This window comes from the organism of the source record quoted next, unplaced genomic scaffold, assembly GCF_019419815.1.
Source record: "Pyrus x bretschneideri cultivar Hongxiangsu unplaced genomic scaffold, Pyrus_bretschneideri_v1 Contig5, whole genome shotgun sequence".
Lineage (NCBI taxonomy): Eukaryota > Viridiplantae > Streptophyta > Magnoliopsida > Rosales > Rosaceae > Pyrus > Pyrus x bretschneideri.
In genome coordinates, this window is record NW_025999787.1 from 3161785 (window position 1) to 3182742 (window position 20958).

General features: G+C 37.8%; 1 protein-coding gene across 2 annotated transcripts; it reads right to left on the reverse strand.

Moving 5' to 3' along the window:
• Positions 1-730: 730 nt before the first annotated feature.
• On the reverse strand, positions 731-20151 carry LOC103954783 (protein argonaute 5). Of its 2 annotated transcripts, XM_048568991.1 has the most exons (23): positions 19493-19623; positions 14679-14899; positions 13671-13888; positions 13387-13518; positions 13153-13286; positions 5365-5474; positions 4904-5004; positions 4515-4650; positions 4296-4412; positions 4106-4216; positions 3943-4014; positions 3533-3652; positions 3277-3448; positions 3083-3204; positions 2820-2957; positions 2599-2741; positions 2432-2494; positions 2291-2354; positions 2087-2213; positions 1931-2004; positions 1682-1776; positions 1537-1568; positions 731-1447 (listed from the first exon to the last, which is right to left on the reverse strand). In XM_048568991.1, the coding sequence occupies exons 3-23, from the start codon at positions 13772-13774 to the stop codon at positions 1263-1265; spliced, it is 2352 nt and encodes a 783-aa protein (XP_048424948.1). In that variant the 5' UTR covers positions 13775-13888; positions 14679-14899; positions 19493-19623; the 3' UTR covers positions 731-1262. The 2 variants fall into 2 exon arrangements, with proteins under 2 accessions (XP_048424948.1, XP_048424947.1); XM_048568990.1 differs by lacking the exon at positions 14679-14899 and having other exon boundaries at positions 19493-20151.
• Positions 20152-20958: the final 807 nt, after the last annotated feature.

The window sequence follows — 20958 nt, forward strand, 5'->3', positions numbered from 1 at the left end:
GGCCTAAGACGGATTTAAAAACCATTTCTAGGCGATTAATAAGCAGCAACCTTATAATGGAAGTGACAAGTGACAGGGGGCAGCTTACCTCCAGCAAAAGGTGTTTTTCCGTGACATGGGTGGGTAAATAACAAAAGAAAATGATGACTCGCCTTACTCCAAAAGCTCTATCTGGAGGGGAAAACTTGGCATTTGGTCTAAGAAGTCTATAAAAGTAGTAAACAAAGCAAGCATAACTCTCTCTCAACCAATTAAACAACTACACTCAACTCTGCATTCCAACAACTCTATATCATAAAGCTTTAGTTTGTTCAGCATTCACCTTTGTAGGACCACCATATAAAGTTATCTTTTGTCAGTTTTAGAAGCTCTATAATCTTCCTTTGTGTTGTAGTATTGAATCCCATTAGTAAGCCTAGCTTATATTTCATTTTCCAAGTCTTCAACCTCTATAAAATACAAGGAGAAGTGGTTGCAAAAGGTTGTAAAACACAAGGTTGTAATCTTGCCCGAATCTCCTTTATTTGCACTTAAATAAAGTAGATCTGTTATTTATGCATTTTTCATTAGATCCTATGCTATTTTCAAGCACTTTTGTTCAAGTCTCATCTTTGGTTAATCTTGTCTAAGTTCATTAATCTGGCTTCTTTGTTGAAGGGCCTTGAACTCCCCTTACTTGGACATACACATTTATAAGATAAAAGTCCTTGTTTACAAGGCAAGAAGGACATCTGTGAACAATTCGATCAAACTAAGAAGTCGAAATAACTTGTGGCGCAAGTAATTGACCTATTTACATAACTAACAAGACAATCTGTTATACAAAGATAACAATAGCACGCTCAGACTCGTATTAGCTTTGATTGTGAGCCCAAGGCCTAACAAAGGCCCTACAAAGGCACTACTCAAACTAATAACAAACTTCTATTATAGTACACCAAGCTACAAACCTTGCCTGACATGCAAGACCCAGGGGATTTGTGCAAGGGACGGATCTAGCCCGAACGCAAGGGTTACGGACCGACCTACAAAACTAGTTTCATAAGCCTTCATAGGACACAAAACTAGTTTCATAAGCCCCTCATAGGACACAAAACTACCATCATGGATAAGATTAGAGTCTTGTACAACTTTAGTTCATACAACCTCGACAAAACACGATTGCTAGAAACTAACCGACACCAGTGACAAAATGGACCTTGACAAAACACGACTACTAGAAACTAAACACCACCAGTGACAAAACGGACCTTAAGCCTGATTCAGCAGTAGAACATGACTTCCTTCACATTTTCCTTGATCTCTGAAAGGGCACAGAACCTCACACCATCAGCACCCCCGACACCCCCAGCCGTAGATCCGGTATTAGAATCTCCATCAGAATACTCACCCTTAATGTAGTATTGTCCACGGCAGGCAGCCAAATGAGCATAGTATGTAGGAGGAACTGCATGAAAAAACAGAAACATTAGTGGTGCAACCAGGAAAAAGCATAATTTCCGAAAACATATATACAAATCCAATTCAATTACATACCAATGGAAACTGAGCGAGTGCACCTTGCATATCTGAAAATTCACATGCCAAACAATTAGAAAGTTAGCAAACAAAATGTTATCTTCGAATTGGCATCGTACAAATGTAAAAGCCAGAGAAAGAACTGAAATTATTGCCTGCTTACGTATAGCATAGGTTGTTCGTTAGCATTTGCAAGGCATCAGGGGAGAATTTGTTCTCATCAAATAAGACATGGTAATGTGCAGGCCTGCTAGTTCCCTATGCGAACAGAAGATAACAATCCAAACTTTAGCACAACAGAAAATGGCATCATATTTAGCAGTGAATATAACATATACATCCTCAGAAGAGGACACTGAAACTACCGCAAAAAAGGGAATTGGCACATATAAATCCACAACACAAATAGTACCTGAATGCCAGCATGACTGTTGAGATAGAAGTCAAACTCCGTCGAATGACAAATCTGGGTGTCAATGACAGTGCCTAGACAACATAAAGAGAGAGTTTAATGCGCAAAACGGAAAAGAATCAAATTAATATACCTTAATGCATCTAAATTTGTAACCTGGTTGAATATTGCCACTCTGATTAGTCTTCCGATGATCAGTAGGGAACAGGCGAGTATGATGACTTTTCTGCACCACAACAAAAGTAACCGGTGGTAGATATCCCTCCTGAAGCGATTGACAAGCCTGAAAATATAGTAACACACATTAGCTAAAGTCGCTTGTCTTATAAAATAATTCTAGAATTCAAGTAGTCAGCATACCTTTCTTATAGAATCCATTTCATACAGCAGAACTTGACTAAATTGCCCTTCACAAACTCCATCTCTTTCAAACAAACATCAAAGCAAATATTAGCGGAGTGTTGTGTAATTTTCATTTACCACATAACAAACAATAATTACCTGAAGTAGAGAATTCTCTCTGGTTTTAGGCCAGTTGCTTGTCGAAATGCTATTAAATGCTCCCTAGCATAATGAAAATAATCATGTTAAGAAAATACACTCACTACTATTATTTATAAAAAAAAATAGAAACAATAACAAAAGAAGGTGCATGTTGACCCAATTACCTGATCATTCCTCCAACAACCAGACCTCTGCTAGGGTCCTGTTTAATACTATAAAGATCTTGGATTATTTCTTCACGGTGAGCCTGTGCAGAAACAATTCCTCGGTACATAGTGACCTCTGGCCAATCCATGGACGCCACCACCTGAAAGTATAAATTAACAGGTTAGCACATTATGCATTTTTAATTAAAATGAAATCAAAATAGAAGGCAGAAACTTACAGCTGCAACTGACGGACTGCTGTCCACCCCAGGTGGCGGATGGGTAACATCCGCACCAAAGATGATTGTGGGAATGTCACTAACCAGAGGAATCCTTCTTTGAATGGCGTCTGTTAGAACAGTGTTCCTTCCACCAACCTACAAAAGTTTTAAATGTTGTATCAATATTTCAATGCTAATAGAAGACAGTAAGTAATGTGAGAGGCAATACATAAAGAACAAACGCAACAAGTAATGCGACGGACAATACAAAAAAAACGAACCTTCACATTTATCTTGAGTGACAAATTTTCTAGGTATTGTTTGCTGAGCTTTGATGCTGTCCTAGGCCGACAGCACTGAGATACAATTCCTAACTCAGTTTCACAGATTCGTTTTATCATACCTGAAAGCATTTAATATGTCAGATTTTAAACATGATTTTCTTGAAATAAAATGTTCTTAGATTGCTACTCACCATATGATGGAGTGACATCAGGCAAAATGATAATTAACAACTGAAGAGGCTTTCCCTTATGTCCACTTTCTTCAAGTTTCTTCCTAGACATCTTATGGATATCTCTGAGCACCCTCTCTATTTGCCCAGGATGAGCTGATTGATGAGGAATTAAAGGTTGCGGATGGAAATGCTAGGAAGATAAACAATTTGGTTAGGAAAAGAACAAAAACAATTCAATGAACAAAGAGGAGAAAGTTAAGAAAGGGAGTCGTACCACTCCCCTGCTGTTGCACATATTGACCAAATCATCACAAAATCGGAAGTTAAAACTTGGGTCCAATCGGGAGAAATTGACACATGCCCAGAAATCTACTCGACCACCGTTAACCATTTTCTACAGAACCAGAATAAATTAAAAATAAGTCAGAAATCAAATTTCTAACAAGAACAATGTTTAAATTTTGGTGCTGCATCACATATCACAAAAGCAGTAAAAGAAAGTATTTTAAAATGTTTACAAATCCATAATAAATATGAACACGTGAAGTTGCTGGCCGCAAAGACTCTTACATTGCAAAAATCTTGTGTAACTACCCTCAAAACAAATCAAAGATTTCAAATTTATGCAATGGAATTCAACATACACACACATCCATCTAAGCAAATGAAAAACCAATACCATACCTTGTTGATCATATTCCAATGTCCCGTTCGTGGATTTTCGGACTTCTCACGGCCAGTGTCATGGTATTTCAGCTGTTGTCATCAATTCAAACACCAGCAAAGAAAACAAGATGAATAAAAAAACACTTGCACTATTCAAACGTGTTTGGAAATAAATAATTACCGAAGGCGGCGGCAGAACACGAGCATTAACTAAAGCCATATCTTCTTTTATTTTCATTCCAAATTCCCGCTGGATAAGCTCATCCTTATTGTAACCATTGTATTTAACCATCTGCAAGCGGAAACAAGATGAAAGCCATCTGGATTAGAAAAGGAGTTCCATTGATTGAAAGATGAAATCACATCCAGACCTGGCATATACTTAGCTCCCTGTCTCCAGGGCGTTGACAAGTTAATCTCAGAAGAGCTGTTACTTGTCTCTCATTCAGCTTTTTAGTGTACCTCTGCCCAGCAACAATGGAACAAAGCTGCCAAAAAGGTAAATAAGTAAATTATCTCCTCAAGCTACTACCGTACATAAAACAGAAACATGCTAGGAAATAAAATGGTTAAGAAGTCAAGAAAGGAACCTCCATAGGCAAATAAACAGGTTTTGAATCACTCCCAGATTGAAGCGCAGGCATTGCCACATCCCATAGCACAATATTGTACCTCTCGCGATAATACTGTACTACTGAAGTTCTAGTTTTATCGTCTAGAGTGAACCTAAAACGCAAGGATGGATAATAAGTTATGAATGTTCTATTACCATTTATCACCGTCGTAACTCAATTTGATTTTCTTTCCATATTTACCCATTATGATTTATGATATTGCAAATTCAATCAAAATAGTTCAATCGAAAATAAGATAATGAGCATGAAATTCCAGTTCTGCATTTCAAGCGAATCAAGTACCACAACAATCTATATACATATAAACAAGACATAAGCGTAAATGTAAAGATTACAAGACTCACATTAATTTGCTCAGCGGTTCCACTGAGACCCCAGTGATTCTATAAGATATATTCTCACGATAAGAAAGTGCTACACGGACCCCCTTTAAGGCCTTTTTCACCTATAAGTAACAGAATGCCAATCAGTTTTGTTCAAGACAAATATTTTTAAGTAACCATTTGTGGACAAACATAAGTAAATGCATAGAACTCTGAATAATTTAGTCTGTGTGGACATCTACACCCGATCCAAAGGAAGTGAATCCAAAAGGAACAAGTCAATTCAAAATAAAAGCAAATGATTACATGCTACGCAGCTTCAAAATCGAATGAGTAAAAATACTAGCAAATCTACATAAATATAACCTATAACTAGTATATATAACTCGTACTTTCGATGTATTTTATTCATATAGCTTTACTTTTAGATGAGTAGCCTAACAAAACTGCATGAAACAAATCGAAATATAAATGGAGAATACCTTAAAACGATCACAATCAGGCAAAGGCCTTGACAGTTCTCTGTAGTTCAAAAGTTTTTTCACAAACTCAGTTACAAGAATAGGTTCATAAAATGCTTTGGCAGTGACATCTGCAAATATATGAATAAAAAAAAAGTTAGTCACAACCATAGTTGCCAGATACAGAGAACAGTTTGAGTTTGCAGTTCGGTTCAGGTATGGAATTTGCTAGTAACCTATAATACTCTTCGCCAGAGATAGACATAGGCATTACGATATTTAATTTGGTTTGTTCTACATTCGTTAAACAATGAAAATTGGTTTGATTGTAAAAATATTTATAACTATACATTTTACAATTATATGTTATAGTTATTATTTATTATTTATTGTAAGCAATCATAGTGAGTGGGTCACATGGAAGGCAGCCGAGCGCCACACCAACAAGAAAATTTTCAGGGTTCTGGGTACAGATGACAGTTGGTGTTCCAATGAATGAAAAACAAACACGCAGCTTTTCCTGTTTTAATTAAATTACAGTCTTAAAAATCTATAACAGTGGGCTCCAAAACCTAGAAAAGATAAACTCCGTCAAACTCTTCAACTTTGTAGTCTAAAAGAGGAGAAAAGGCATCCAAAAAATTGCTCTTATCTAGTTTTGAAATCACTGTTATAAAAAACCCCTACTAGTGCCGCCATCCCTAATTAATCCCTTTGCGTTTGAAAATTAAGAAAAGGTGTCTAGACTTGCTTAAGTGTCCGCCTAAATCCGCCTACACACCCACTTAGAGCAATTCCACTAGGAGGTGGTTAGGCCGGCACTCAGCCAAAAAACAAGGTTGGCACTCAACCAATCCACTCCAGCCCGTTCCATTGCCTGGCACCCAGTCCAAGCTAGTCTCCAGGCTAGCCCAAAATTGATAGACCTTGGGACCGGTCCATCTGACATCAGCGTGTTGTAGGAGGGCATATGATGTCAACCTTCTTATTTTTGTTGCACCAGAGAGGGCGTTGTTGTGGAGGTGAGGAGCAGAGCTGGTCGAGGCGGGAGAGGGTGTCGGGAGGGAAGGAGCCACGGAGGGAGAAGGATAGGAGGACCAAGCGACAGCATCGGAGGTGTAGAGGAGCTTGTTGTTCAGGTCGGCTTGGGATTTGAAGGACAGCAGGGCAATGGCGTCAGAGGAGGTTTGGAGCCAGCGGTGGGAATGGATTATCTGTGCTGGGTGGATGGCGTGCAAGAATGGAAGGGAAGAGAAGTGTGGAAGATGGGAAAATAAAAATATTTTAATAATATTATTATTATTTTATTTTTTTATAAAGTCAGAAATTAAAAATAAAATTATTATTTTTTATTATTTTATAATAAAAAATAAAAATATTTTAATAAATTGACTGGGCTATTTTTTTAGGGGTGGAGATGCTTTGACCTATTACTGCTCACTGGAGTATATTACTGTTCACTTGAGTGGATAAATGCGCTGGGTGCTGGCGCAAAGTCTTTAGAGGTGGAATTGCTCTTAGGTCGCAACTCTCAATTATACATAAGATAAATAACTTTCATTTTGCCTTTTTTTAAATAAATTGTAAGAGACTTGTTGAATACTTGGATGAATACTCATTATATTTTGATTCCCCATGTTTATAATATGTTCTAATACTTTTTAATCTATATGTCATTCTATTTTTCAATTTTTTTTATCCCGATGCAATTATATATTTTTTTAAGTATAAATAAGTACTTATTTATACAATATATAATAAGTTTACTTAAATCCGAATAGTCCTCCTAGGCCCCAAGTTGCCACCTAACTAGCGCCTAGTGTCTTTTAGAGCTTTGTTTGGAATAAAGTCATCCAGATTGCTTGCCATGCGCAATGGCCTACTCCTCCATCGTTAATTTCTCAGTTGACAATAGGTTCTTTGTGATTTGTTATTCTTTTATGTCTATTTCTGGGGTTTTAATTTTTTTTCTTCTGGACTTTTATAAGGAGTATTGAATGATTTATGCTTGAGAAGAAATGCATCGCAGTGGATTGGCACTGATTTCATCAAATTTCTCAACGGAGTTAAACAATTTTCAATTCTCATTGAAATCCGGTAGAAACCTTCTCTAATTTCTTTACTTTGGATTAAATATATTTCTTTGAAAACCAAATGGCCCAAAGAACACAGCCAAAACAACTGTACAACACAAAGAAACTAAAACTTGGAGTAATTGTTCATAAAATGCAGTACTAGATTGGTTTCTCCAAAGGAGGGCAAGGAAGGTCATCGGAACGAAGGACGAGGACCAAAGATAATTACGTTGAAATGTTATTGACGGCGACAGAAACTTGACGGAGTTTCTTTTCTCTTTGGTTTTGGGGACACTGTTTAATAATTTAAGAATGTAATTTAATTGAAAAATGCAAGCATCACATGTATGTTTTTCATTCGTTTAAGGTCTGGTTTGGTACTGAGATGATTTTGAAAAAAAGCTAGAAGCTTTTTTGTGTTTGGTAAACATTCAGTTTCAGTTTTTTTCCACAATTTTGGGTGAAAAAAAACCAAAAAGCAAGAAGCTGCAAAACCCAGCTTTGAAAAACCAATTTTTTTTTTACATCTGTTTTACATAAAAGTTTACCAAACACTATAATATTGTTTTTTTTTTTTTTCAAAAGCACTTTTACGAAAAAACTTACCAAACACTCTGCTACTTTATTTCACAGCTACTTATTCTCACAGTACAACAGAAGCAACTTTTTTTCAAAGCACAGTAATACCAAACCAGCCTTAAACACTAGATGTCATGTATACATGCCACCCTAAAAATTTTCTCCACATGAGCTCCTAATATATCATTCATTCGTTAATCAAAATGCTAGGTGGTGCAACTTGAATGAACAACCATTAAAAAAAAAAAAAATAGAAAAGAGTTAGAGTTGGTTTGACTTTGTCATGTGGAAATAGACATGGCAATTTCATTCATGACCCATTAACTCGACATAAAACGACACGAAAATAACAGGTTTTGGGTCAACACGTTAACTAATCAGGTCATTATCAGGCTAACCATTAAGAACCATTTAAAAATGGTCTACCTGCGGGTAACCAGTTTCAACCCGGTAAGCATAATGTTAGTTCGGTAATTTTCACCCATCAACGGTTAACGGTCATGGGTGTCAACTTTGGCTGCTCATTATGAAATTTTTAATGTAATTTGATTTTTCCCCAAAATATCAAGGCACATTAAAACATTCATAATAATTAATTTACAAGTCTGAAAAATGTGAAAAAATATGCACACTCGTGATTGCATCATCTACGCTTAGACAATGGCTACATTGCTGTTTGAATTTTTAAAACCCTCCAAACCTCGTGAACAATGTTTTTAGGGGAGTTCAAAATAAATAAAAAATTCATAATTATTTATGTACATGGTTAGATTGTCATTTGGATTTTTTAACCCTTCAAACCAATAGTGTTTTAGTTTTAGTGCAAAATTAATAAAAATTCATAATAATTAATGTGTAAGTGAAAAATGTAAAATATATATATATATATATATAGACGCAGCGCGCGTGCGCGCGCACACACACACACACACACGCACACACACAAGCGCTTGTAATGACAAGATCTACAACTTTCGTGAAGAGGCTAACTTCGAAATTCGACATCATAATCCACAAACCCTAGATTCATATTTAACTGTCGATTGTCATTTACGTTTACTCTCCATTATTCAAGATTTCATTTTTTTTTTTTTCATATTTTCTTTTTTGAAAACAAGATCTTTTAGTTGATGCAGAAAGATGAACGGTTTGGATCATTCATATCATGCTACGATATTTCCGATTAACTGATATATGAGTCGATGCTATATAGTTTCTTAACACTTCATAAACTCCGATCAATATTTTCACCAACTATAAAATTTTGAACGAGATATCAACGATCCGAACTGTTTATCTTTCTGCATGCTAAAACATCATGTTTTAAAAATAAAAATAAAAAATCTGAAAAAACGAAAATCTGATCAAAAGAACAATGAGTAAACGTAAACGATAATCAACGATAAAATACAAATTTTGTGTTTATGCATTATGGTGTCAAATTCTGAGTTGATCCTCCACAAAAGTTGTAGAGCTTGTTAGTACGAGCGTTTATATATATTATTTTTTTTTTGCATTTTCACAGTTCTACATTAATTTTGCACTCAAACAAAAAACACTATTCATGAGGTTTGAAGGGTGTTAAAAATCCAAACACTATTCATTAATTTTTACATTTTCTAATTTGCTTTGGTATGAAAAAAAAATCAAATTACATTAAAAATTCATAATAATTAGTTTACAAGTGTGAAAAATGTGAAACAATTTGCACACGCTCATGACCGCATCCTTTCCCCTTTGACGATGGTACATTGTCATTTGAATTTTTAAAACCCTCGTAAACAGTGTTTTTAGGTGGAGTTGAAAATGTGTAATAATTTATAATAATTAATTTATAAATGCGGAAAATGTGAAAATGTGAAAAAATAATTGTTAACGCTCGTGATCAAATCCTCTACACTTTTGACGATGGTTACATCGTTGTTTAGACTTTTAGGGCATGTTTGTTTGGCCTCGTTAAATTTCCCTAAACTAAACTAGATTAGATATTAGTGTTAGCATGTGTTTCTTATAGGCAGGACTAAGTTTAATAGGACAAAGGAGGACTCGCATGGACTAAGTCCTTCACTAGGAGGTCTTAGCGAAACCCCCCAAAAACAATGGGATTGCTAGTCCCCTCTCCCTTGTCTGCAAGCAACGAACCCAGTCATTCTCCTTTGTGCATGAGTAAAAGCTACAGCCCCCTTCTCCGGTGACCAAAGCAGATACAACTCTCGCCGATCTCCACCGTCCAGTAAATCTAGCGCCAATTTGGGGTCTTCCGCCATCTGGGTTGACCCGAACACGACAAAGACGGATCTTTTGCTATCTCAAACCACATGCACATCGCTCTTTCAACCTCACAAACGCCTCAATTCTCACCCTTACCAATCACCTACTTCCGCTGATTTTCCCCTACCAGTCGCGTTCCGTTACGAGAATTCAACAAATCGTGATCTGAATCTGTGCAACAGAGAAGGTGAGCAGTTAGTAGGAATTGGGAATTTTGAAAGGTGTTTGGTTGGTGAGAAAATTAATAGAAAAATCGAAAGAGAAAATGGAATGGCAATTAGTAGGAATTGGAGATTTTGAAACGTGATTATCTGCAAATAGGAATCTTTGCAAATGGGAATTCCATGAAAGCATGGTTGACGAAGGAAAAACAATTTGTGTGTCTGAATTGGAGAGCTTTGTAAAGCATGGTTGATGTAGGCAAAGAGGATCGAGAATTTGAGAGAGATATAGGAAGTTCTAAAAAGTCAGAAACAAAGGTAATAAAAATAGAATTAATAATAAAATATTAATAGATATCAATTAAATAATATAATTTGAGAGTTTGTTAATAACCCTGCTTCTTAGTCCGATAGTGCACCAAACGCTGCACTAAGTCAGTCCAGTTTAGTCTAGTCTAAGCCAGTCCAACTTAGTCCCTGAAGCTAGTTCAGTCCGAGATAGTCCGGTGTAACAAACGCACCCTTAGGGTTTAGGGTTTGAGGTTTTAAGGGGCGTTTGTTTGCCCTCACTAAAGTTCATTAGACTGGAGAACACTAGTCCAGTCCCATGTTTGTTCCCCGCATGGACTAGATTGTCAAGTCCCGTGTTTGTTCTCCACAGGGACTAGATTTAATGAGACTAACTCACTCTCGCCTCAACTAAAGCGGGGGCTAGCCAGTCTTAGCGAGACCTTCGAAAACCATGAGTGTGACATCCCACATCGCCCAGGGGAGTGATCCTTATATGTATATTCCCATCCCTACCTAGCACGAGGCCTTTTGGGAGCTCACTGGCTTCGAGTTCCGTAGGAACTCCGAAGTTAAGCGAGAAGGGGGCTAGAGCAATCCCATGATGAGTGATCCACTGGGAAGTTGCTCGTGAGTTCCCAAAAAACAAAACCGTGAGGGAATGGTAAGCCCAAAGCGGACAATATCGTGCTACAGTGGTGGAGCGGGCCCGGGAAGTGATCCGCCCCTAGTCGGGATATGACACTTTGGTATCAGCTCCTAACCTTGGTCGTGGTGTGCCAACGAGGACGTCGGTCCTCTAAGGGGGGTGGATTGTGACATCCCACATCGCCTAGGGGAGTGATCCTTATATGCATATTCCCATCCCTACCTAGCACGAGGCCTTTTGGGAGCTCACTGGCTTCGGGTTCCGTAGGAACTTCGAAGTTAAGCGAGAAGGGGGCTAGAGCAATCCCATGATCGGTGACCCACTGGGAAGTTGCTCGTGAGTTCCCAAAAACAAAACCGTGAAGGATTGGTAAGCCCAAAGCGGACAATATCGTGCTACGGTGGTGGAGCGGGCCCAGGAAGTGATTCATCCCCGGCCGGGATGTGACAATGGGACTAGCTAAGACCGTCTTCTCTCTCATCCTTGTTCTGTTTGACAACCACTCAGTACGACTCCTCGTCATCTCTGACCACTCATTCTACTAGATCGATTGTTAACTTTCTGATTCGACTCTCTCTTTCAGATCCGCTTCACAACCAATTTTCACATAAAATATACCAAATTGATGCTGGGAGTGAGGGAATTACAATTCTACCTAAATTAAGGCCAAAAGGTGGTCGAAGGTAGCCGAAAAATAGCCTAGAAGTCTCAGCCTATTTGGGTTTCTTTAAATCCATGACAGATTCAAGCATGCAAAGGTCGAATCTAGGTCTAGGAATGGTGAAGAGTTTGTTGGTGGTGCTAACCTCATCCAATTCGACGAGGTTTGGCCAAAAAACTCAACGTAAAACCTACAACTCATCAAGAAAAATAGAGCCATGAGGTTCCGTTCGAATAGTGCAGAGCTAGAGAGAGACAGAAACTGGAATCGAGAAGGAGTTGGATGGAAAAAAAAAGATAGAAGAATGGAATTGAGAGGTCCAACCTGAGGAGGAAGAGAGTGGGACGGAGAACAGAGACAAAGATGGAAAGAATATTAATAATTATGAATTAAATGATACAATGTAAAGTTTGTTAATTATCCTGCTCTTAGTCTGACACTGCACCAGACGCTTTACTTAGTTGGTCTAGCATAGTCAATTCTATGTCAATCCAGCTTTGTCCCTAAAGTTAGTCTAGTCTGAAATAGTCTTGTGCAACAAACGTACCTTAGGGTTTAGAGTGTGTAGAAACTAATTTAGTGACAAAGCGGTATGTTGATGCTAACTTAGTATGATGTTTTTCATTTGATTATTTATTGAAGCAAAATATACTTTATTTATCTATTAAAAGGTCAAGTCATATTACCTATTAATTTTAACGGGTCGAGTTCAGGTTAGGTCTTATTACTCGTATATTTGACTAATTTGACACAACACGATCTATTAAAATATCGGGTCTGTCACGAACACGGCAAACAAGACATGATCACCAGGTATACGTGGGAGTTGGAGAGAGAAACCTAGTTTCTCTCTTCTTCGCTGGAACTAAGAACAGCAGAGAGCAGCTCTGCGTTCTCCTCCCAAGTTCAAAACAAAAGTTTCAAAAGTATGATCTTAATCCTCTGATTTTGCCGAGTTTTGAAAAGTACAATCTTAAACCACCAAAATTACCACCGAATCGATTCGTCCGTATCAATTCAGAATTCGAATGCTCTTTCACTGTATTCAGCAACTATGGAAACAAAACTCTTGTTACTTAACTTCATATGATTATTAGAACGTGGAAATTTTGGTTAATGCATTACCTATATTGAGTGAAAGCCCAAACTGAGTCAGCCTTACACTCTGGTAAAAGCCTCTCCAGTATTCCAGACCCTCAACAAAATCACCTTTCTGCCCAAGCTCAACGCCAAAAAATGACCTCCCAACAACAGTGTACCTATGATACAAATTACAACAGGCAAAACAGTTATTACTGAGGAAACAACACATACAAGGAGAAAATAAATCTTATGCCCTTCTACCAAATAGACTTTTACTTTTCAGAAGTTGTGGCCCTAAGAACAACATCCAGAACTTGAAGTACGTCTCGAGGCGACTCATGTTGTTGCAGCTGATGCAGGTCGGCTTTGCTAGCCAACTTGAGAGTGACCTTGAACTCTTGGTCCCTCCTGTAGCCAGTCAAATACAAAGAAGAAACCGTTAAAAAACCGCAACAAACAACAATAAAGCCTTATCCCACTACATAGGAAAAATACCCCAACAAATAAAACAAAACATATTAAAATTAAAAAAAAGGACATTAAACAGGACAAAAACATACAAAAATGAACCAGCAGCAACAGCAGAAGCTTCTCTCTCGGCCAACTTTACCACAAACTCTTCCGAGGCAAATGGTAAGGGCCCTGCTGTATAAATACTTGTCATGCCATCATAAGCTGGGATTCTGTTGCCCAGGTGGGACTCCTTGTAAAGTTTTACGAGCTGCTTAATGACATCTTTGTTGATCTTTTTCGATGCAACTTTAGGGGTAATCGACACCTACAACAACCAAATGAAATCATAAGACACCTCACAACCACATAACCTATTGATGAACACCTTCCTAGATCAAATTTACAAAACCCTTTTTGAAAACCCTTTTTTAAGAAAAATATTTAGGTCAACTTTAAACAGAGAGAATAAATTTTACAAAAGCATATGGCTCGCTATTTACTCAGAACAATGTTTTCGGAACGCAAAATTACTTTCCATTATGTAATAGTTTCTAGGTTGTATGTAAGTAGTCCCATTCTAATATCCCTCAAATAAAGCTTATTTGATGGACATCTTGTGTTGTGATGATCATTTCATAAATTTTTTCAACGATTCGAATCATCTATATTTTAATTCATCATTCATACATCATCTTTGCAAAAAATAAAAATAAAAAGACAAATCTAACACTATTACGAGTTCCAATCATACTAGAGTAAACAAATGAATATGATTTTTCAAATAAACACTAAATGACTATCATTTAATCCAACGGTCATATAGTTTAAGATCTGAATGATTTTTCATAAAGATATCTTTGATAGTTGGATTGTTGAAATACATTGAGAATGAGCCCTACAAGACAGATCTATTTATGATGTGTGCATGAAGAGAGATAGGTACTATTGATGAAATTAAAGCAAGACTAATGAAAGGGTGTGTCGACGAAGAAGTTTTTAGGGTTCCCCGCATAAATGCCAGCTGGTGTTCCGGACCTATGAAAATTAGACAGCTGGATCTTTATTCATTTCTTATTAAAACAAACCCTTAAAAGTTGAAACCGTCAGCCAAGTACCGATATCTTTTAACTCCGTTAAATTCGTATGTTGTCGTCAATAATCTTGGTATTCCGTCCGTCTTTGATTTTCGCAAGTCCATCGTCTGCTTTGGCGCCTGAAAAAAAAAAAAAAAAAAAAAAAAAAAAACCGAGAAAATGGAGGAAAATTGGTTTATTGGAAAAAGGGGGGAAAATTGCTCCTCCATCTTGTCCGTCCGTTCCTGACGTATTGTCGAGTACTCAAAGGAGGAAGAACATAAGAAATTAGAGTCAGATTCAGATGACATGTCATTGGAATCACAATGCTCCAGCAACCCCAGTTGCCGGTGGAACCACAATGAGATCCTAAACGACGTCTCTTGCAAAATTGACTACTCTCGACTCAGTAGAAATCATGAGCTTTTATGTAGAACAAAGTCAGTGGTTTTGTGGGTATTTTGGGCATTAACAGTATCAATGGTTATTTGTTGTTGTGTTGTTTTAGTAATTGATGTGTTTGTGAGAAATGAAATTGCTCTTAATTCTTCTCACTAATAGCTACTCTACCTTGATAAATGTGATTGATCTTGTACTTGTTGTAGTAGATTATAGGGTAAATGACAAAAAACTACCTCAACTATTGGTCTCACGACACTATCTTATCTCATCTATTAAAATTGACAATGTCGTACCTCATCTTTAGAATTTGATCCAATATTATACTTTCCGTTACTTGACCGTGAATTTTTTAGATAAATGCTGACGTGACTTGATTCGAAATCCACTTTCTATTAAAAAATTAATAAAATATCGTGGCACCTGAAACCCCATACCTAAACCCCCCGGCCAAATCCCGTCACACCCCCCAAAAATATCATCACCGCACCAACACCCCCCCCCAAGATCCCAACATCCCATCACCCGAGAAGGAAAAACAAAAACAAAAAAAAGAAGAAGAAGAAGAAGAAGGAAACCCAGTTCGTCCGTCCCCCCCCCCCCCCACCCCCCCCCCCCCCCGCGCCCCCAACCCAACCAAACCTAACCTAACCTACAAAGAAGAAGAAGAAGAAGGAAACCCAGTTCGTCCGTCCCCCCCCCTGCCCCAACCCAACCAAACCTAACCTAACCTAACCTACAGAAGAAGAAGAAGAAGAGAGAGAGAGAAAAAAAAAAGGGAAACCCAGTTCGTCCCTTCCCCTCCCCTCGAAAGCCAACCTGCAACTCAGAAAGAAGAAGAAGAAGAAGAAGGAAACCCAGTTCGTCCGTCCTCCGTCCCCCTGCCCCCCCCCTCCCCCTCCCCCCCCCCAACAAAAAAAAAAACAAAAAAAGAAAAAGGAAAACCAAGATGCGCGGAAAAAATCCCAACCGACCAACACCCCCCCCCCCCCCACACCCACACCTAAAGGAAAAAAAAAAAAAAAAAAAGAAGGAAAAGAAAGAAACCGTCCCCCCCCCCCGCGCCCCCACCCACAAGCCACCTGCAACCCAGGAAAGAAGAGAAAAAGACAAAATTAAACAAGATTGGAAACACTTGTTTTGATCGTCGAATCTATACCTTCCCTTCACGACTTCACACCCGACCGGTATGCCGAAAATTTAGGGGAAGCTTGCTGCGGTTTTAGCCCAAAGTGAGTGTGTTTTAAATGCCCCATAGCCCCATCCCATCCCCTTCCCTTTTGTTTTGGTTTTGGGTTCTTCCATTTTGTTTTGGTGTTTGGTTCTACTTGATGGGGCATATGTTGGTGGTTCAAATCTGGCAATTGTTGAATGGGCTTTGGCTATCCTCGATTTTATTGGACATGTTTGTCGTAATTGGTATTGATCCCGTTGTCTTTCAATAACATGTATGCTTTTTGACCAAAAAAACCTCAAATAATTGTTGGGTCCCAAAATGCCACGAGCGACTCAAGTTTACAACAGTAAACTTAAAAAACTAAAAGGAAAACCCAAAAGCAAATTATCGAAAGGCTAAATTTTTTTCGTGGTCTCTATGGTAATAAGATACTTTCAAATTGCCCCTCGTTTAAAACTGTTATCCATCATTCAACTGTGGTGGAGTCAAATCACTTAGTACTACAGCTTAGCAGTATTCCTCTTCACTTGTAAGTGAATAAGTCTTAGGTTCGATTTTCGCCAAAAACGAATTTGAACCACATTATTGATTGCTCATTGTGAGGCTTTCTCTCCCACCCTCTAGGTTTATATACTATCGTTTGTTTTAAAAAACTATGGTGGAGTCCATTAGCAATCTTATCCACATCAAAATTTTCCGTTAAAAAGTTATATGTGCAGGTCACATGCTATGGACAAAAGTGTCCTTTGATATTATTGACTGCCACTAACAATGACAAATTGCCACATTGTCATGTAATTGATTTTTAAAACCAAAAAAGATAAAAGGTTATTTTAGAAACAAAAGAAGTACGCAAATAACAAAATAGAAAAAGAAAATCATTAGTGCTCCCTCCACCCCCATCAATCCTCGCCGTCCCACCCTAAAATCCAAACCTGCTTCTTCCCCATCTCCTCCACCAAAATTCAAAACTTCCTTTCTCATTTCCCCCACAACAATAATCTCATTTTTCCCTACAAAATCAAATTAACAGAACAGTTTACTATTATTCAATCAATTAATCCCACGTTCTTTATACAGCCAATTCTTGATCACCTTCTCAATGGTCTGGGGAACACGTTCTTATGGCACATTGACCATTGATTCGATAGCACTGAGGTGCCAGAGGCGATGGCGGGACAAAGGGTGTCCTGCTGGTGACGGTGGAACTGAGGTCCAGGGAGAACGCGGCCAAGGAGGGAGGAAGGTGTACAATAAATTTTCTTTTCTCAGTTTTAATTACTTTAATCTTTTAAAAATCCTTTTACATTATTTTTCAGAAAAGGATCAATGGGCTAGATAAGTTGTAAAGACAATTATACCCTTGTATGTGAACAACACATGTAACTTTTTAACGGAATTTGAATGAAAATTTTGATTTGGACCAAGATTGTTAAACTACTCCACCACAGGTGTATGATTGATAACATTTTTTTCACGAAAATTACTCTCTTAGGGACCACGAACAAAATTTACATTGTTAATTCACTCCACCACAGGTGTATGATTGATTGATAACATTTTTTTCAAGAAAATTACTCTATTAGGGACCACGAAAAAAATTTAGCCCTATCAAAATAAATAAAATTATTCAAAACACAATGACAACGCTCAATAGTCCAAAGCATCTGAACAGATCAACTTAGAAATATTTTTAAAAAATGTAATAGAAATTTTTGGAGTCACATATGTTTTGAGGGCACCAAATCATTTTTGGGTCCCAACACGACATTCCGAGTCAAGTTTTCAAAAAGCAATGAAAAGGAAACTGTAAACTTAGGTCATCTTCAACCGAATGTTGGCAAGATGGCTCGTTTTAGTTCTCTGGTCCTTCAAAATATTAATATTTTAATAAACAGTACATGACCATATTTGTCTTCATCTCCAACCGAGGGCCAAAGGGCCAGATGACTCATTTTAGCCTTTTCACAAAAAACCATCTCCAACCGAGGGCCAAAAGACTATAGTATGGAATGTGAAGAATTGAAATAAAATATAGTAAGACAGTATGAAATGATGAAAAATAGGTAAGAAATGGTGTAGGAAAAATTAGAAATTAAAAATAAAAAATAAAATAAAACGTCCAAAAAATAAAATAAAATAAAAAAGTGGACTGAGACCAAAAAAGTTTCTTACCCCTAATCCTAAAGTGGCCTAAAAACCCTAAAGTAGGCTGAAAAAACAAAAAAAAAAAAACAAAGAAACTGGGCTTAGTAGGTGGAAAAGAAAAAAAAAACAAAACAAAACAAAATGGCCTAGGCAGCGGCTTGATGAAGATGGTCAGCCGATTGGTCATCTGGCCCGTTTTTGTCATGTGGGACCCACTAACTTTTCATTGGAGATGATTTTCGAGCTATTTTCAACCATTTGCTCTTCTGGATCCTTCGGTTGGAGATGATCTTACTACACTCCACATTCCTAAAATTTATTTTAAAACACACCACATCCTTTCCAATATCCTCACACCCCAGACTTTCTACATATACCCCAAGCTCTACACTTAAAATCCAAATCAAAATTTCTATGAGGTGTAAAGAGGAAGTGCTTCATCTTCAAATCAATGGTTTAGGGTTTAGGATTTATGAAGAAAAAGTTTGACCAAACTCCGTTATTATCATCTTGCGTTTTTCCTCTCATCTGGAATTGTTAGACGATATGTCAAGTTTAGGGGTTTCTCAAATGGTTTATCATCTATTAAGAAACTCGAATAAAGTACAAAACGAAAATTTTCTCATATTCTTTTTTCAATTTTTAATTATTTCATTAGTTTCTATCAATTAAGAATTTTAGGGTTTCTCTATTCAATTAACTACAAAGATTTTTGTCCATTTTGAGGGGTAGTTTTGACTCAACCTCGTGGGTTTCTATCAATTAGGGATTTTCGATTTCACACACACACACACATATATATATATATATATATATATATTCATCTTGTTTGGCAGTTGTTAGAGTTTTATCCTACAATAGATGATAGGAGTGACTTTGAGAGCTTGAAGAAAAAAATATGAAAAACAATTTAAGATGTATCAGAAAATAATTTTATTTTTTAAATTCAGATATGGTCTAAATAGTCATTTCATAATATGATATATGTCATTTAAAAATAAATTATCTGAAATGTATTCGTTGATAAAAAAAAATCCAAAAATAAACTGTAAAATGCAGAAAGAACAGATAAACACAGAAAAATGAGAACGAAAAGGAAAAACTGCAAAAAGAAAAAAGGAAGGAGGCTTACATAGTAGTGATGGAGATCACTCGCTCTAACCTCCACTAGGAAGTGGTTGGCCCTGACTCGGACCTTCTCGCCGACCTTCCCGTAGCCAGGCCTAGCCGGATGCACGACGGGCTTCGACGACGACGGTGGCGGGGCGGTCAGCATCAGTTTCTGCTCCAACTCACAGATGAGAGGGGTCTGCGCCCAGATGGAAGACGACTGAGCGGGCGCCGGTCCGCGAGAAACCGGTGTTTGAGCCAACGGTGCCGGCGAGGGAGTTTGAGCCGCAGTCGGAGCGGCGACGACTCCAGGACAGCCATGGCTAGGGCCCGATTCGGACTGAGACCACAGTGCAGCACCGGTGTTTCGTACCCGACCACGGCCTCCGTCTCCTCCATCGCAATTAGACGGCGGGGCGTCCGAGCCGTACGAGGGTTCGGAATGACGGCCTCGGCCTCGGCGGCGTCGGCGTTGAGACATCGCGTCTCTGTGCGCTCTGGATTTGAGAGAGAGAAGGTGAGGTTTTTAGAGAGTGAAAGGAGGAGTGCGCAGAGTGAGAATAGGTGGGAAAAGGGAGGAGCAATTGCTTTAGACTTGCTGATGAAGACTTCGGGGGTTGAAAGGCAAAAGGAAAAGAAAAAGGAAAGGAGCGGAAAAGGAAAAGAAAAAGAAAAAGGAAAGGGAAAAGGAAAATAGCTGGAAAGAGAGTCTGTTAATTGACTATAAAAAATTAAACATAAAAAATAAAAAATAAAAAGGAGCGGACAGAGAGCGTCTGTTAATTGACTATTTTGCCCTTCAGTGTTTTTCGTACCTGTGAAATTAGGGGAATTAATATGGGATCATGCTCGAAGGGGTGTAAAGGGAATTTGGTTTTGGGCAAAGGTTTCTTTGGGAGAAGAGACAATTGGTTTGTTACGTGTAAAGATGACAATTCAAACCATTAAACTTGATAAACAATAATAACCATTCGAATGGAACAGATTTGAAAATGAAAATTCGAGTACATTTTAGATATAAAAAAAAAATTGAAAATATTATTCTGCCACGCGATAGTTTGGCAAAAAACGCAAAACATACCATACAGTTTTAGTTTAACCTCACTACTTTGTATTTTGGTTGTCCAGACTAAAGAAGTGGAACCATAAATCATCACAGTCAGTCAAAGCATACCAAGTGAATTTTATAACTAGAATGACAAAATTGCTCCTGTTGATGGAAGAAACTCATTATTTAATCTCTATTGGGCTAAACAGACTCAATGAACCGTTGCACAAGTATTGAGACGCAATTACCTTTAAACACCCTCTCCATTTGTCCATGATGAGCACATTGAAATGCGGACCTTTTACTAGCGACCGCTGTCATGGTATTTTAGCTGTTGCCATAAATTCAATCATCAATAAAGATAAGTTCATTAACCAACTAAAATAAAAATAGAAGCAATCAAACAAGTCGCTTATGTCATTTTTAATTGAAAAGGTTTA

Bases quoted from the DNA above. Each gene is read 5' to 3' on its own strand.
- LOC103954783 (XM_048568990.1), bottom strand. From the start codon at position 19,951: ATGTCTCAACGCCGACGCCGCCGAGGCCGAGGCCGTCATTCCGAACCC. The intron at 4,413-4,514 runs GTTCCTTTCTTG...CCTTTTTGGCAG, and splicing joins CTGTTTATTTGCCTATGGAG to CTTTGTTCCATTGTTGCTGG. The intron at 2,495-2,598 runs GTAATTGGGTCA...TCATTATGCTAG, and splicing joins GTTGTTGGAGGAATGATCAG to GGAGCATTTAATAGCATTTC.